This window comes from Gymnoscopelus braueri (genome assembly GCF_963280865.1).
Source record: "Gymnoscopelus braueri genome assembly, chromosome: 3".
NCBI lineage: Eukaryota > Metazoa > Chordata > Actinopteri > Myctophiformes > Myctophidae > Gymnoscopelus > Gymnoscopelus braueri.
In genome coordinates this window covers 35,567,908-35,585,229 of record NC_137612.1, presented here as the reverse complement: position 1 = coordinate 35,585,229, position 17,322 = coordinate 35,567,908, and the positions used below count along the sequence as shown (strand labels likewise).

At 40.7% G+C, this 17,322-nt stretch overlaps 1 protein-coding gene across 1 annotated transcript in view; it reads left to right on the top strand.

Moving 5' to 3' along the window:
• The first annotated feature begins 15,707 nt into the window (after positions 1-15,707).
• poc1a (POC1 centriolar protein A) overlaps positions 15,708-17,322 on the top strand; it is a 61,009-nt gene continuing 59,394 nt past the window's right edge. The window contains exon 1 of the mRNA XM_080423689.1: positions 15,708-15,845. Within this exon, the coding sequence (XP_080279815.1) occupies positions 15,843-15,845 (3 nt within the window). The 5' untranslated portion in view covers positions 15,708-15,842. The remainder of the gene's footprint in view (positions 15,846-17,322) is intronic.

Sequence of the window (17,322 nt, the reverse complement as noted above, 5' to 3'; positions counted from 1 at the left end):
TCTATTGAGATATTTAGATGTCAAAGGTCATGTCTCACCTGGGCAAAAATAGGGCAAAAGGCAAAAATAGCAGATATACAAGCTCACAACATATTGATACGTAACTCGTGAGTGAAGATATTCGGTGCAGGGAAAAAAGGAGGGGGACTCCAGTCAACGATATATATGTGGTTTAAGTGGTTAAATGTACACGACTAGACTACTGTATGTTGTTACAGTGTAAGTAAGGCCACATGGGCATTTCAGCATGGTTATTCTTATCTGACGAAGACTAACTTTGTGGTCGAAACGTTATGTTTTGCACAATAAATGTGGTGGAGCAGCAAACTGTTGTGTGGACTTTTTTCCTTTCTTTCTGACCTTTTCTTAGTCATGCAACTTCCTTCTTAAAGCACCATCATTACACACAATGACATCACAGCTGGAATTGTACTCCAAGGTTTCAGCTCTGTTGTCTGTTTTTGTCTGTCAGGCATGAGTGTTGGCAGGGCCATCAGTGAGATAACAACACAGTTAGGAGGCTGGAGACACTGCTTATTTTTAGACCCCAAATATGAAAAGACTATTACGCTACTGAACAAGGAAATGCCAAGACCTGTATCTGAAGAATTCCACCATTGTCAAACATGCCATTACATAATCTAGGCTTAACTGCCATTGTTCTGTGACAATACAAAGAGGGAAATGTCTGCTCAAAGGTAAAAACGCTTTCCACAAGTTAGCACGAGATTTAACCACTTAAACCCTATATATGCTTACTGTATACGCACGCACGCACACACACGCGCGCGCACGCACACACACACACACACACACACACACACACACACACACACACACACACACACACACACACACACACACACACACACACACACACACACACACACACACACACACACACACACACACACACACACACACACACACACACACACACACACACACACACACTCACTTTGCCCTGTAGGCCTATACAATATCACATTTGTCATTGAACAGTTCCTTTAGTGTATGTATTTTTACCGGTTAAAGTGGTGGTTAAATAATTCACATTTAGTGGTAGAACCACATTGTGGACTTGATTTCAAATGTGTTCTGACCAGACCGGTATACAGAGTAGATCTGATATGAGTGCTCTTTTTTTGTACACAACTTGCGGTGGCCCTTTAAAGATAGAATCAGTGCATTAACAGAGTTGATAATATGTCTAGTGCTTAAGAATTGTGTCGTTGAATTCCTTTCCTGGTGAATAAATCAAGATTATTCATATGGGCCTTTTCACAATTTCAATATTCTTTCTACTGGAGTTTAAACACTTGAACCCTAGTGTCCCTATTCTGGGAATGTCATAGGTGAACATTCAGCGAGGATAGGCGTAAACATAATGGTGAAAATAGCAGATCTACGATCTACTATACAAGCTCACAATGCGCAAGATTTGGTGTAAAGAGAAAAGGGGAGGGTCTGTATAGACCCCTGGGCGACCCCAGTCAACAAAGTATAGGTGGTTAAACACTGTCTGGGAAATGTGATTGACTTTTTCCATTGCATTACGTAGCCATGTGTCAGAGTATGTGGTACATGGTATGTGTTACAAATCCTCCTCACTCCGTTGAACTGACTTATGGGCAGGCCCTTTTTGAAGCATGTACAGTAGGATGATAAGAGTCACAACAGGGAGGAGTGTTTCTGTCTGTAGTCTTACGCAAGAGGTTGGTAGTGTGAATGTTGGCTTTGACTATACTGCACTTTGATATCCAAGAAACTGATTTCCTTAATATCTGCAGTCAGGATGAATTCATGACTCTGAAAATAACTAGAAACACACAGCGATGTGTTCAATCAACTTAGTCATGTAAAACTAAGTAACAACAGTAAATTGGCCCAGGTTATCTTGAGCAAGATATTTTATTAGCATTTTTTGGAAGGCTGTCACTAATTCCTAAACAATAACACAGCAACTATTAACTAATCACAAGTGTATTGCTTCCATTCCTTTGCTTCCATTCCAAAGCCTGACACGTCTATGAATTGCACGCTGGAAATCGGCCTAACAAGCTTTTCTATCTTCAAGCGCTGTAACGCTGTCATATGACAAATTACAAATTATTATAAACCATAAAATTCACTTGTCATTGTTTGTATAGTCTCAATTTGTCAGAGTGAAAGCAGAAGCTTTCTGGTGTGTGACCCTATTGGTGACGTACAGTACAATTCTCACCATAGGCTTATTGTCATCATTACATAAGCTTTTAAAAGTGAGACGTGGGTTAAATTTGATGTCACAGTCTTGTCCTGTGATGATCACTCAGAGAGGAAGAGAAACAGCTCAATCCTGTGAGTGTATTGTTGGGCGGTGGGAGAGATTTGATGCTGAAAGTGTCACTGCCCCAGAGGCATGTCATGCTCTTCGTTCGTCACAGTATTTGTTTGGGGATTTTTTGTTTTGTCTGATGAGATGAGCAAGGCACTAGAAGAATAAATATGGATTCTGTTCTTGTTGGTGTTGGGATGCGGGACTTTTTGTTTTAACTGTGGATTCCTGTAAGCTCTCAGTCAGCCCTGTCTCCAGTAAGGAGGAAGTGTAAAGGTAATTTAGTTTTACAGTAATGTAGCCTCACTGCAAGATAAGCTGTCCAAAAAACGAGGGAGGAAAATGCGTATAATATACTCATGGTTCTTTCCAGTTTGGACCAAAGTGGTTTGAACTGAGTGACATTGGCATCATTAGAGCCCTGTGCTCTGAATTTTGCTCTTATGATTTACACTATGGCTGTCATAATGATTCATACTTATCACAATGCAACCATCAATGAGCTCAATGCAAACACAAATGGCTGAGTATTTGCAGTTAGTATCGTTGCTGTCCAGCAGAAACCAGCCAACTCCATTTTAACATTTTTGATTTTTTTTCCATAAATCAGGGCCATTGAACACCCTTTACGTGTGTGTGTTGGTAAAACAAATATTGAACCAATGAAAAACATTGAAAATCGCTTCTGTCAAAACCAGCTAACTCCATTGGATCCTCACACTTTCTGCTAAACCAACTGGTTTTGCTGACTCCCCTTTTGACCTCCAACCTCATTGTGAGCTTGGAGGTCCATTCAGCTGTTCTTATCAATAATGAACAAAACCTCCTAACTCCACTTTTTTTTTCATTTCCGGAAAAATGAACATTTTGGAGTTAGCTGGTTTCTGCCGGACAGCAGAGATATGTAAGTTAGTACAAGTTAAGTAATTTATTGCTTTAGTTGAGACATGGCATGGTTACTGCCATCCACTTGGCTGCTACAGTAACATTTTATAATGTATTGTTGTCATGATGATTAGAACTTTGCAGTCAAACGTTATCCATTAAGTTAAAAAAACAGATTTTTTTTGTTGAATGCTCTTACAGTATGTATACACTGTGAAAAAGGTGAGACAAAGTCAGAGGTAGATCCAGGGTTGTTTGTTTCAAAGCCATAGGTGACCTTGGAAGGAGTTCTACATCAGTAGTCAACTCTATGCCAAAGCATTTAAAGAGATCGTGTGTGTGTGTGTGTGTGTGTGTGTGTGTGTGTGTGTGTGTGTGTGTGTGTGTGAGTGTGTGTGTGTGTGTTACGTGTGAGGAAACACCTTACCACTCCCTTTTCCTTGCGAGAAGCGTAATTATAGTCTAATAGATTCCTTCTATTTTTCTCTTCCTTCTTCCTTCCTGACTATCCTGTTCACCTATTGAACTGGGCCAATATTGATCTAAAACGTAAGTATACAAATGAGAAATCATAAAATAATTTATATCCGTTGCTGCTTTGTTTTGTGGTTTTTGTCACTCACTACTACTGTACAGTATATACGTATGTATGTTCACTTTGAAATGTTAATTACATTCACTCTGGCATCCCTATTTTGGATATGTCATTACAGGCAAAATCCATTTTTTTAAATCAAAAGATTTCAACATTTTCAAATAGTTGATGTAAAATAAAGGGCTTAAGTGGTTAGGGTCCATGAAATTTAATCCTGTAAGGGTGGAGAGGTTTAAAATATCATGACTGACTATTACACCATAATTACCTGCTTTGTCAGGAGATTATGTTGTGTTGAAAAACTATTATTTTCAGTGAGCCACACTGTCATATGAGAACTATTAATAAAGCATTATAGTCCAGAAACTATAAGTGCGTACTACGTTCTAGTACAGCCAGTTACATGAATCTGCTCACACATAAATTTCATAAGGCAGTTAGTTGTGTAGGGTAGCTCCAAAGAGGAAATTTGATGCAAAACTTTCTATGTTTATTGACAAATGATATCCTCATGCATTGAATATGAATTGCACCTTGAGGGTATAAACAGTAATGCAGCAGAATCTCATGGCTGTGGCAAGCTGTGAATGGAGGACAAAGGGAAGAAGTGAAGCTATGTGTTAGCAAAGGACAAACCTATAGATAAGTAATTGAGTGACTTTATGAGTTTTATCAGTTTCGTACTCAGTTCAGTCACTGCTGAATGAATTGACTACATACACACTAACTTGTTCTTGTACTGAATAGAAGAAAGAGCTCATTCTCAATAACCATGTAAAAATGTTTGCTGAGTGATCCTTGTAAAAATTTTAAACCAAGTGAATGTGCATGCACCTTCTGCCATCTGGTGTAATCTAAAAGAACAGGCTACTTACAGTACATGCAATAATTAGCTAACAATAGGTGAGTCAGCATCAGAATTGCTACATCAGTCATAATTACTATTACTGAAGGGCACGGGTACCAAAACAAAGTATTAGTAGAATGGGTTCTGATGCTGATGAAATTGTACAGTATTTATCAAATGTTTTAAAGCAGGGAGGCAGGAAACCATGTGTCTAGAATTACATTATTTTTAAAGGTCTGAATCGTGATTTAAGTATACAGTAATATCCTCCTCTGCTGACCCAGCTATCTCCTACTACTGGCTTGGATTACATTCAAGATTCTTTATTGTTAGCATCGCATTACACACACATTTGTTTGCATGTTTAAGTGTGTGTGTGTGTGTGTGTGTGTGTGTGTGTGTGTGTGTGTGTGTGTGTGTGTGTGTGTGTGTGTGTGTGTGTGTGTGTGTGTGTGTGTGTGTGTGTGTGTGTGTGTGTGTGTGTGTGTGTTCATTGTTCATAAGCCTCTTTGCCTGGTAGAAAGATCTGTACCGGAGCCTGATCATCCGGGCCTTGAGGCTGTGGTACCACTTGCCAGACAGTAGCAGCTGAAACAGTGCGTGGCTGGGGTCTTTGTTAACGCTACAGGCTTTATATTGACAATAACCAATGTATATATCCTGGATGGAGGGAAGCTCCCAGCTCACATCCAGTGATGCTCTGGGCTATCCGTACCACCCTCTGCTTTGTGGTTGAAGGCAGTACCGTTCCCATACCAGGCACGGCAGTGATGTGTCCAGTCAGGAAGCTCTCAGTGGTGCCTCTGTAGAAGGCCCACAGGATCTTGGGCCTCATGCCAAACTTCTTCAACCGCCTGAAGAGAAAGAGGTGTTGCCATGCCTTTTTACCCTTTTTAACCCTACTATATCCCAGGTGAGGTGTTCTGAATGCAGAGGAACTTGAACAGGCGCGTACGGTGGGTTCTAACGTGGACCGGGCAAGATTCTTAATGACTCCCCCCGGACCCCCACCCACTGCGTCGCGGGCATGTGTGCGCGCGAAGCGCGCGAGATTTTTTTGCTTAATTAATTCATTAAATGACCATAAAACAACATTAACAACACTCTACCCATCCCTCAGTGTGTTCCATCCTCAAATGTTTTACTTAAGTAAAAGTATCAAGGGTTAGAAAACTTTTTTTTCACATTTGAAAACTTGTGAAATGGGACCTTCTGCATAATGAGTATCCGTATACTTTTACTTTTGGTACTTTAAATACATTTTGATACCAATACTTTTCTACTTTTACTCAAGTACATTTTGAATACCTTACTTTTACTTGTAACAGAGTATTTTTACATCGCAGAATTGATACTTTTGTTTAAAGGGATACTTCACTTTAGGGCCGGGGACACATTTAAAAAAAATATTAAAAATAAATGAAAAAAGTTATGGAAAATTCATGGCCCCCTCACGCATTAGAGTGTCCTACTAATGTGTGAGGGGGCCATGAATTTTCCATAACATTTTTCATTTATTTTTAATATTTTTTTTAAATGTGTCCCCGGCCCGAAAGTGAAGTATCCCTTTAAGTAAAAAAATTGAGTACTTTTTCCACCACTGGTATTCAGTGCATGCAGTTACTGTTAGTGCACACAGGACGAGGGAGTCAAGGGACACAGCATAGCGACCCTTCATTTCAATAAGGGCAGATGGGTTTTCAAGATGGCGGCGAGCTAGGCGGACGTGTATCTCTCCGCTCCGTAGGTTCGTTAAAATTGTGTAACAAAAGAAACAGAATAAAATGGAAAAGTGAGCAACTATACTATTATTATAAGTTTCCAGATGAACAGAACATCAAGAAGACTTCGTGGGAAGAACCAGCCTAAACTAAACTTCAGCTCCACTTCACCAAACACTAAGGAAGCTGACGCTAGCAACATGGCCTCTGGAACGGCGGAGAAATCGGGAGAAGAGCTGGGCCGCAGTAATGCACCAGTACTCGAGGCTATCATGAATATGAAGTCCGAATTCTCCGACAAGTTTGACTCTGTAATGACGGCGATTGAAGGAATAAAGAAGGAGGTCGGGGAATGTACAGAACGTGTCAAATGTGCGGAGACTCGCATCTCTAGCACCGAGGACATTGTTGCTGAATTACAGACCAAGATCCTGAACCTCGAAAGAAAATACACGGAAATGGAGATTAAATTAATCGATTTTGAAAATAGGGCCAGAAGATCCAATGTGAGATTGGTAAATCTACCAGAAAAGGCAGAAGGTTCCGATGCATGTGCCTTTCTCGAAACGTGGTTACCTCAAACATTGGGGTTAGCATCGAAGCTATCTGTGGAAAGAGCTCACAGGATCGGCCAAAGAAAGGACGACAATGCTCCCCCGAGAACCTTGATTATGAAGTTTCTGGACTACAGAGACAAGGAGAAGGTGATCGCGGCAGCCAGAGCCAAAGCCCAAGTCCTGTACGACGGCAAGACGGTCAGATTCTACCCGGACCTGGCGCTGGAGGTGCGGAAGAAACAGAAAGAATTCGACGCGGTACGTCAACAACTCCGTGATATCCCTGGGATTCGTCAAGGCATGTTATACCCAGCAAAACTGTTGATAACATACAAAGACAAAACCCAAGCCTTTGACAAACCAGAGGATGTGAAAGAATTTATCCGACGTATCAAGGGAAAAGAGAGGTCTTCGACGCCAGCACAGGGTCCTTCGTCTGCGGGGGTCACTTCGTCATCACCAACCGGGAGAGGCCTACTGCACACTCCCGCACCGGAGAAGGCTGCGACGCGGTCGCCAGGACCATCATCTACAGGGGCTACTGCATCGCCACCAGCCGGGAGAGGCCTAATGCTCACTGCCGCACCGGCATCCGCGTCGGAGCTGGAGCCGGAGTGAGGAGGAGAGGTATGCTAGCTGGCTATTCTGAAGCAGCTAATACACGGGGCACGGGACTTTGTTTAGGTTAAACTCGTGCTAGGCACGCGATATAGTTTTATATTATATCCGAAAGAATCTACTACTGTTACTACTTTTTTTTTGTTGTTTTATAATGGGTGCTGGTTTGAGGAGTCACTGTTGGCTGGAGGCCAGGCCTAGCTAGCCCTATTTGGGTGTTTGTTTGTTTGTTGTTTAAAGCTAGCTAATTCGTGGCATCTAAAAAATACTTTTATTTCACGGGGCACAGATCCTTTATTTTTTTATTTTTATATAAAGCAACCAGTGTTGGATATATATTTTTTTAGATTAGGTCACTGTCGTGCTAGGCACGATATATTGTTTTTATTACACTGGAGATTGAACAAGTTGGTTTTAATACCTTGTTCTGGTGTGTCGTGACTGTGGGGCTAGCATGGGGGCTAGAAGCTAATAATGGCCGAAGGTAAGCTAACCCCGTGGTTAGCACTTCTGTGCACTTTTTTTGTTTGTGTGATTCATAATGATACTTTTTATTGGTTGGGATATGTTCGTTTATAATCATCCTGTTCACATTTGACTGAGTTTGTGCTTGTTGTAGCCGATTTGTTTTTCTTTTTGTTGGGATGTTTGTAAGACATGCAGCATCGCGCTAGATACGGAACTCAATTTCCCATGATGCATTTGGCATCCGGTTTCACATTCTACTTCCGGTTCAGGTATAGGCGGGTGGGGTTTGGGAATGTGAGGTGTGCGCTAATGCTGGCGCCCTCCGGTACTACACCCGGATTTACATGGTTATAATGGAAGGGAAGGAATTTTTTTATTTCTAGAATGTAATAGTGACTGGTGGGTCTGCGCACGTACGTATGTATACAAGTAAAAATTATATTAATCATAAAAAATTAAAAATTAAAAATTGAAAAAATTAAAAATTGAAAAATTGAAAAATTAAAAAATTAAAAAATTAAAAAATTAAAAAATTAAAAAATTAAAAAATTAAAAAATTTAAACATTAAAAAAAAAAAAAAAAAAAAGGGAATTCAGGCTTGGGTTGCAACAAGTATAATAAAAAAAAGGTTTCAAACTATGGATATAGTTCTGTTTTCATTTACATTGATGGAGGGAGAGATCACCACAGGTCGCATGGTGATGTTTGACTACTCCTCACTGAGTGTGGAATGGTCCTCAGCCATTTTGAGGTGGGAAGCAGGGAGGGGGGAGGAAGTCCATTGTATGGGCTCAAGGGATACTTTGGGTTTTTTCAGGCTCTCTGAAGCAGCCTGTTTTTCTGTCTTATATGTGTTTTTGTTGTTTTTGTTTGATGGCACTACTTTCAATTCAGGCGTGAAAAAGTCATTTGAGATTGGTGATTATGGCTAAAGAATTGGAGGTCAAATTTACTTCTTGGAATTGTAGGGGTTTACAGAAAATCAAAAAGGTCAAACAGGTGATGGGTAGATTAAAAGATGTTCAGTCTAAAATAATATTTCTCCAAGAAACCCACCTAGCACCAAATGAGGATATTAGAATTAGAAAGAGATGGCGGGGGGCAGTGTTTTCGGCTCCTTTCACCTCTCAATCTAGAGGGGTCATGACTCTTATACACAAATCTATACCGTTTAACGTTACCAAGGTAATAGCTGACAAACAGGGGTGATATTTGATCATTCAAGGTAATCTTTTTGCAGAGTGTATTATTTTGGTAAATATCTATGCACCAAATAAGGACGACCCAAAATTTTTCAGTGATTTATTCTTGTTATTAACATCTCTCAGAGGTCACTATCTGATGGCGGGGGACTGGAATGTTACCCCTCACCCTACCAAGGATAGATCTACACAATCAGACAAAACACACACCAAAAGTAGGGAAATTATACACCAGTTTGCTAATGATTTAAATCTTAGGGATATATGGAGAGATAGAAACCCCGATGTGTCTATGTATTCATGTTACTCTAGTACATATAAAACCTACAGTCGAATTGACCTATTTCTTGTTTCGGCAAGTCTAGTAAATAGAGTTAAAGACTGTGTGTATGATAGCATTCTAATCTCAGACCACGCTCCTATCAGTTTGACTTATGTAGACCCGGGTCGGATGCGGGATCCCCCTAAGTGGAGGTTCGAGCAGAGATGGCTCCAGAACCCTGAACTGCTAACTTTTATGGGAGAACAAATAGACATTTATTTCGCTGCCAATACTGATGAGACGTCGGCAAGCATAAGATGGGAAGCATTTAAATGCTTTATCAGGGGTCAGATCTTAAGCTTTACAAGCTCCAAATCCAAAACAATCAAACAAAAAATACTACTGTTGGAGTCAAAAATTAAGGCTTTGGAGGCTTCCTACTTTAAGAAGCACTGTCCCATATTACATCAGCAAATTTTACTATTACGTGCACAGTATAATGAAATCTCCGCTTCCAAAGCAGCAGCTAACCTGTTAAAACTAAAACAAACCATTTTTGACCAGGGAGAGAAGTCTGGCAGGGTTCTGGCCTGGCGCATTAAACAGCTCCAAACAGAAAGAACTATCACCACATTAAAAAATGATCTGGGGGAGACGATAACAGACCCGATTCAAATAAGTGAGGCATTCAGAGATTATTATGGTAGATTATACAGTTCTGAGTCAAGCCAAGAACAATTGGATCAAAGTTCCTTTTTAGACAACATTACTATTCCCAAAATCCAAGTGGAGGACAGTGTAAAGCTGGGTGCAGGTTTGACTGAGGGTGAGATAACAGAGGCAATAAGCAACATGACATCTGGAAAAGCAGCTGGGCCCGATGGTCTTCCAATAGATATATATAAAAAATTTGTGGCCAAATTAACGAAACCCCTCTTGGACATGTTTTCTGAATCATTTCAGGAAGGTGCTTTGCCTTTCACTTTGAGAGGAGCCCTCATTACACTCCTTCCAAAACCCGGTAAACCTAATGACAAATGCGGAAATATGCGTCCAATTAGCCTCTTAAACTCTGATTTGAAGATACTCTGTAAAATCTTAGCAAAAAGGTTGGAACTTCTATTACCTGAAATTATAAAAGATGACCAGAATGGATTTATTGTGGGCCGGCAGGGTTTTCATAATGTAAGGAGGGTACTGAATATACTACATGTCCAGAAGGGGGTGCCAGACACAGCCTTTTTGGCTCTCGATGGGGAAAAAGCCTTTGATAGGGTGGAGTGGCCGTTCCTGTTTGAGCTTCTTGGTCGATTTGGTTTGGGGGAGAACTTTTGTAATTGGGTAAGACTCTTGTATAATGACCCATATGCAGAAATACTCACCAACAATATTATATCTAAGCCGATAAAGATCAATAGAGGCTGTAGACAGGGATGCCCTCTGTCACCTCTCTTGTTCGTGATCGCAATAGAGCCTTTTGCCATTGCTATAAGAGAGCATGCTCTGATAACAGGCATTAGGATAGAAAGATTTGATCACCGGATATCCTTATATGCCGATGATGTAATCCTCTTCCTTAAAAATGTGGAAGTCTCTATCCCGGCTCTTCTGGACCTAATTAAAACATTTGGCGGCATTTCTGGTTATAAAGTTAATAATGCTAAATCATCCATTATGCTTCTGAATCAGGAAGAAAGATCTAACCCACCCACTCATGTTGGTCACTTCAGATCGGTAAACGTCTTTACTTATCTTGGAATCCAAATTGTTCCAAGGTTGGAAGATGTTGTGAATTCCAATTATAACCCAATTCTAGCCACAATTGAAAACTCGATTGATAGATGGTCAAATCTTTCAATCTCTTTGGTTGGCAGGATCAATATACTTAAAATGAATGTCCTTCCCAAGCTATTGTATCTATTTCAAAATATACCCCTACCACCTCCTTCAAACTTTTTTTCTAGAACCAAGAAAATGTTTACTAATTTTATTTGGAATAATAGACGTGCTAGACTTCGCTTGTCCTTACTCCACTTACCCTATGACAGGGGAGGGTTACAGTGTCCTAACTTGTTGTGGTACTTCTGGGCGGCCCAATTGAGAACTCTAATGTTCTATTTTACAGTGGAGAATGCGCCAGCATGGAGGGATATGGAGTCAAGTTCCTTGAAGCTACCTTTCCCTACATATATCTATTCAGATACTCTTAAGAACCTAAAGAAGAATACACACAATCCCATAACTAAAACTATGATTTCTGTCTGGCATGAGGTAAACAAACACCTGGGCGAACCATCTCGCCTCTCCCGTTTTAGTCCAATTTGGGGCAATAAACAATTTGTTCCAGGGAGAGCGGATGGGGGTTTCAAATTGTGGGCTGATAGGGGAGTGGGGCAAATGAGGGATGTTTTTGGTGCTAATAGGAGCTTGCTGACTTTTGAAGAACTCGTCACGAAAAATAATATTCCTCGCATTCATTTTTTCAAATATCTGCAATTGAGGGACTTTATTAGAGCTAACCAGGATCAATCCATGCTGGCCCCTCCCTTATCTGTGTTGGAGAGAGTTTTGGTTAGAAATCCATTCGGAAGGGGAATAATATCAGAATTTTATGACCTGCTAATGTCATTCTCTCCGGAATCCTCTGAGCATAGGCTTAATGCCTGGAGAGCAGACTTACAGGAGGACCTAACAGTGGAGCAATGGAGTACAGCTTGTAAACTGGCTCAATCCCAGACTGGGAATACACGCCTAAAACTCCTTCAATATAACTGGCTCATGAGAGTGTACATCACACCTGTGAAGCTCAATAAGTTTAATAACAATATCCCGGACCTATGCACCAGATGCGGTGAAGATAGAGGCACATTGTTCCACTGCTTATGGTCATGCCCAAGATTGAAGGACTTTTGGAGGGAGATTGGGCAGGAAATACAAACGATTCTTTCAATTAACATCGTACCAGAACCTAAGTTCTTCCTGCTAGGCCTCTACCCAGTTGGACAAAGAATTAGGCGTAGTGATAGAATATTCATAGACATTTGTCTCTTACAAGCTAAAAGAGTAATTGCATTGACCTGGAAGAGGCCGGACAGACCAAGCATTGCACAGTGGTTCAGGGAATTGTCTTTATGCCTACCTTTAGAAAAAATCACATACATACTTAAGGACAAACAAGAGATGTTTCAGGAGGTGTGGGGTTGCTTTATTCAATACATGGAAAATAATAATCTGCCACATTTAATGGAAGAATCTGGAGAGGAGTAGTGTTGATGCCTATGTATGTTTTTCTTTTGTCTTTGTTACTGTTTTTGTTTTTTTTCATTTCAATAACTGTCTTGTATAATTTAATGTAAAAGTTCATTTTTGCTTTCTGTATATTTTATTTTTTATTGTATTATAAGTTGTTGTAATGTGTGTAAAAGAAAATAAATAAACATATTGTTGAAAAAATAAAAATAAGGGCAGATGGCAGAGCCAATTCAGCCAAAACCTGCAGAACATGTTTAGCACAGCCACAGAGATCAGGACTTGTTTATTAGAGGCAATTAGCATGTCTGGCTGGGGCCGCTTGACAATGGGAACGGTGGGGTGGGCGGAGGCTGCGGAGCTACTGCGCCGGTAGAGGAAAAAAAAGACGATTTTTTTTTTTTATATATTTAAAAAAATAGGGGAGCATAGTTTTCCAGACCGGGCCATGGCCCCATTGGCCTCCATGACGGTACGCCTCTGAACTTGAAGCTGCTGACTCTCTCAGCAGACCCATTGATGGCATCCAGCCTTCTCGCCTCTCTTCCTGCAGTACACGAACAGTTCCTTGGTCGGAGTGAATAGAGGATACCAGGAATTTTGGATCACAATGACCTTCTATCAAAAAAACAAAAACAAAACTGCTTGCTATGTGTGTACTTTAGGTATAATATATTGCCACACAGAAATCCTGGTGTCAAAGGAAAATCCCAAACCTCATGCTCTTTCAGTATAATTCTGGTATCAAAGGAAAGTCCAGAAACTCACGCTCTTTGAGCATTATTCTGGTAAAGAAAGAAAATCCCAAACCTCATGTTCTCTCTGTGTAATTCTGGTCTCAGGTCACTGAAGAGAGGGGCAAGACGAAACGGTACAAGCCATAGCAGATCATGGAACAAGCTGTGATGACAGAGGCTCTCCCCTGAGTGTGTATGGGTATACCGATTTTTCCCGTGTGACATAGAGTGACTACACAACAGGTGTAGGCTATAGTCACACCCAGCCTGCAGAGTCTAATTATTTTGACTCAGGCCAGGTGTTAAATCGTCCACCAGCAACACCACACATAACCCCAACGCCAAACTGAGTCTCGGGAGAATCCCATACCCCTTATTGAGGAGAGGGGCCAGAGCACATGGAACATGCTGTCATGACAGTGACAGAGGCTTTTCCTTGTGCACAACATGAGTGCTGTCACACCAAGCTCACATTCTAGTTATTTTGACTCAAGCCAGGGGTGATACTGGCTATTTAAATCAGCCACCACCCATAGTCTTGTCAACACAGAGAGAGAGAGAGAGAGAGAGAGAGAGAGAGAGAGAGAGAGAGAGAGAGAGAGAGAGAGAGAGAGAGAGAGAGGTTGTTCTCCTGGCACCACTGTGTCAGTTTGTTGACCTCTCTGCTGTAGACCGTCTCGTCGCTGTTGGTGATCAGGCGGGCCTATTATGCTGTTATGTCGTCAGCGAACTTAATCACCAAGTTGGAGCACTGCATGACCAGGTCTCAGACTGCTGGGCTCCTGTGTTGAGGGGCAGAGGTTTTGGAACCCATCCTCACCACCTGGTTGACCCAACAGGAAGTCTGGGATCCAGCTGTACAGGCTGAGCTTGAGTTGTAGGTCCCAGAGCTTGGTGTTGAGTCTGAACTGTAGCCTAAGGCCAGTCCACACCAATGCAACTCGTTGCAACTCGTTGCAACATGTAACTACTTGCAACTACTCGCGACCATTATCCCAATGGCAGTTGCAAGGAGTTGCATTGGTGTGACATGGCCTTAAAACTGTTTTGTTGCAAGGAGTTTCGGCTAGTTGCATTGGTGCGGTTTGGCCTTTAGAACAGCGTCCTCACATAATGATAATAGTTCCTCTTGTCCAGGAGGGTGAGCGCACTGTGGAGTGTTGTGGCTATGGCATTGTTTATGTGATTGCCTGCTACATGACATGCACAGATGTATGACTGTCATGAGAAAATAGCCTAATTCTACACTGTAAGAACAACACAATTATAACATGAGTAATAATAATTGTAGCTTATAGGCTACTATATATATAACCCGTTAGCACTGTAGGCCACCAGACAGTAACCACAGGAGTCAAGGCCATATTTAGGAGGAGTATTCAAAGATTTGTGTAAGACATTAAGAGATTTGAACAAAGCCCAAAATAGTCTGTATATAGAAGTGAGATGTACCCACAGTAGGATGCTGGTTAGAAAGCACAATCCCACATAAATAAACAGGTCTATTGTTATCATTGTTATGCTGTCAGGTGCTTACAACTCAGAAAGGGTGTCACTTCTGTCATGCCAATACCATTGCTAGTTTCCATAATAATATAAAGTATGCAACACTATCTTGGAAGAATTTAAGAATATGTTCATGCTGATATACATTCTTTTGACTTTTATGTTTATTCCTTCTATCTTTCTAATGATATTCTTAGGTCATATCTGGCAGGGGCCTAACATATTATTCTTGGCTGGATCATATTTATTACATAATTAGCCTACTATATATATTTTTTTCTTTGCTTATTTATTTATTTCTAAGATTAAGATTGGGTGTACGTCATAGAGTTATTATATCGGTGCATGTGGGAGTGGGAGACGTTCTTGCTCACACCGATAACGTTTTGACGCTACAGTAAACAAAGATGTAATCTCATCTGTATCACACTGGTGAGTGGTGACACCTGGTGGTGGTGAAATGTAACAACAACATGATTGTGTTCCTAGTTCAGCAGTCTTGTCTTGTATTATATTCAACTGTGTATAGTGCCATTGTTTTCACTGTATTAAAGACGTCCACAACGCTATAGATATATTTTATTGACATTTAACTTTTTGTCGACTCAAACGAGATAAATAATATCGTAAATGGGAATGTTCCCTTTAACGATTAACCGGAAACGCGGTCGCAGCGCGTAAACTGAAATCCAAGCAGTTTGTTGTTGTCAGCAGCAACAGATGGTTGGTGTGTGTGACTGTGCTAACCGGTTAGCTCTAGCTAGCTCTCTGTATGGTTATAAAAGTGTTGTTATTGAAGAGAGGTTACATTTCAAACAGCATTTAAGGCTTTAGGAGTTTAAGGAGTTTTTCCTCACCCTGTCGAACAACAACAAACATGGTGAGTGCTAACGTAACATTAACAATGAGCTTGTCAGCATGTACATTTGTTCTTGCAAGCGACATACAGTATGATACACAACCTGACACAACAAGAAATGGCCATACAATGAATGTATTAACATTCCAAAGGGATATATGTATGTCATACATTTATAGTAGCCCTGAAACATATGGAACCACTTGTTCATGGTTTGCGATTTTTTTTTACATTTACAACTCTTACATCTACATTAACGTTCAGATTTCAAGTATAAAGTGCTTACCCCCAAGCCACGGATGTAACAAGTTGAGCCGCAACTGGTCTAAGTACCTGTATGTTCCGTATTGTTCAATACAAAGCATTTTAATCCGATCGGCGGCCATTTTCAATTTTTTTAAATATTTTTTTTGTGATGTGTCAGAGTGCAATACACCTCCCAACCGATAGTGTCGCGTAGTTGAAAGCATCGGAGAAAATGCTAAGAAAATGGCTGGCGATCGGATTAAAAAGCTTTTTATTGAACAATACGGAAGATACGGGTACTTAGACTGGTTGCGGGTCAACTTGTTACATCCGCGGCTTGGTGGTCAGCACTATATATTTGAAATCTGAACGTTTATGTAGATGTAAGAGTTGTAAATGTAAATAAATCGCAAACCAGGAACAAGTGGTTCCATGACGCTTGTGACAGACGAGCGTCATGTGAACCATGTCTAACATTTATAGTAACTCCCTAAGAAGTGGTACCAGTAGTAACAGGAATAATATAATTATTATAACTATTTGCTCTTTTTTCCTTCTACAAGCTCACAACGCCTCAGTTATTTTCAGCTTATGTTCCCCATCACATAAAGAGTTGGCGGACCCCCTGTAGTTACTCTGAGTTTCCCCTGTTGAAGACCCCTGTTCTAGATAGTGATTGTTGTACCTGGAAAAAGCAAACATGTTTGGAAAAACAGAACATGCATCCATGTTGTTCATGTTATGATAGCTTTGTGTAACAACTATGGTATTGCTTTTCTTGAGTCTGTACATTACATCAGGTGTACTATTGCAGGCCCAAATGATGTATGTAGCTACTGAAAACATACCATACATTTGTTTTAGAGTTGCAACTGTGGGCAATTTGCCTGCTGTTCGATATAGACAGAGACACATAGCAGCACTGCAGTAGGCATGAAAAACAGGATAGGTACAACAAAAAATGGAATTAATTAAGATAGAATTTTGACATTATAACTGTCTGTCTAGTTACATTAGTTTTTATCTACAAGGCAATCCTGTGCTGCTGTGCAAATTCTCCAGTTACCGTTGTAGCCTCCTTAACTTTCAGTTAGTAGTTATTAAACACGTTCCAGCTGGATTCTACTTTTAAAAGTTCCTACGGTTGTTTCCACGATAGAAACACCTGCCATTCCATATTAGGACACCTTACAAAAAGTTCTCCAGTAGAGGTGCTGCTGGTGCCACTTCTTTACGGAGTTCAAGACCCCGA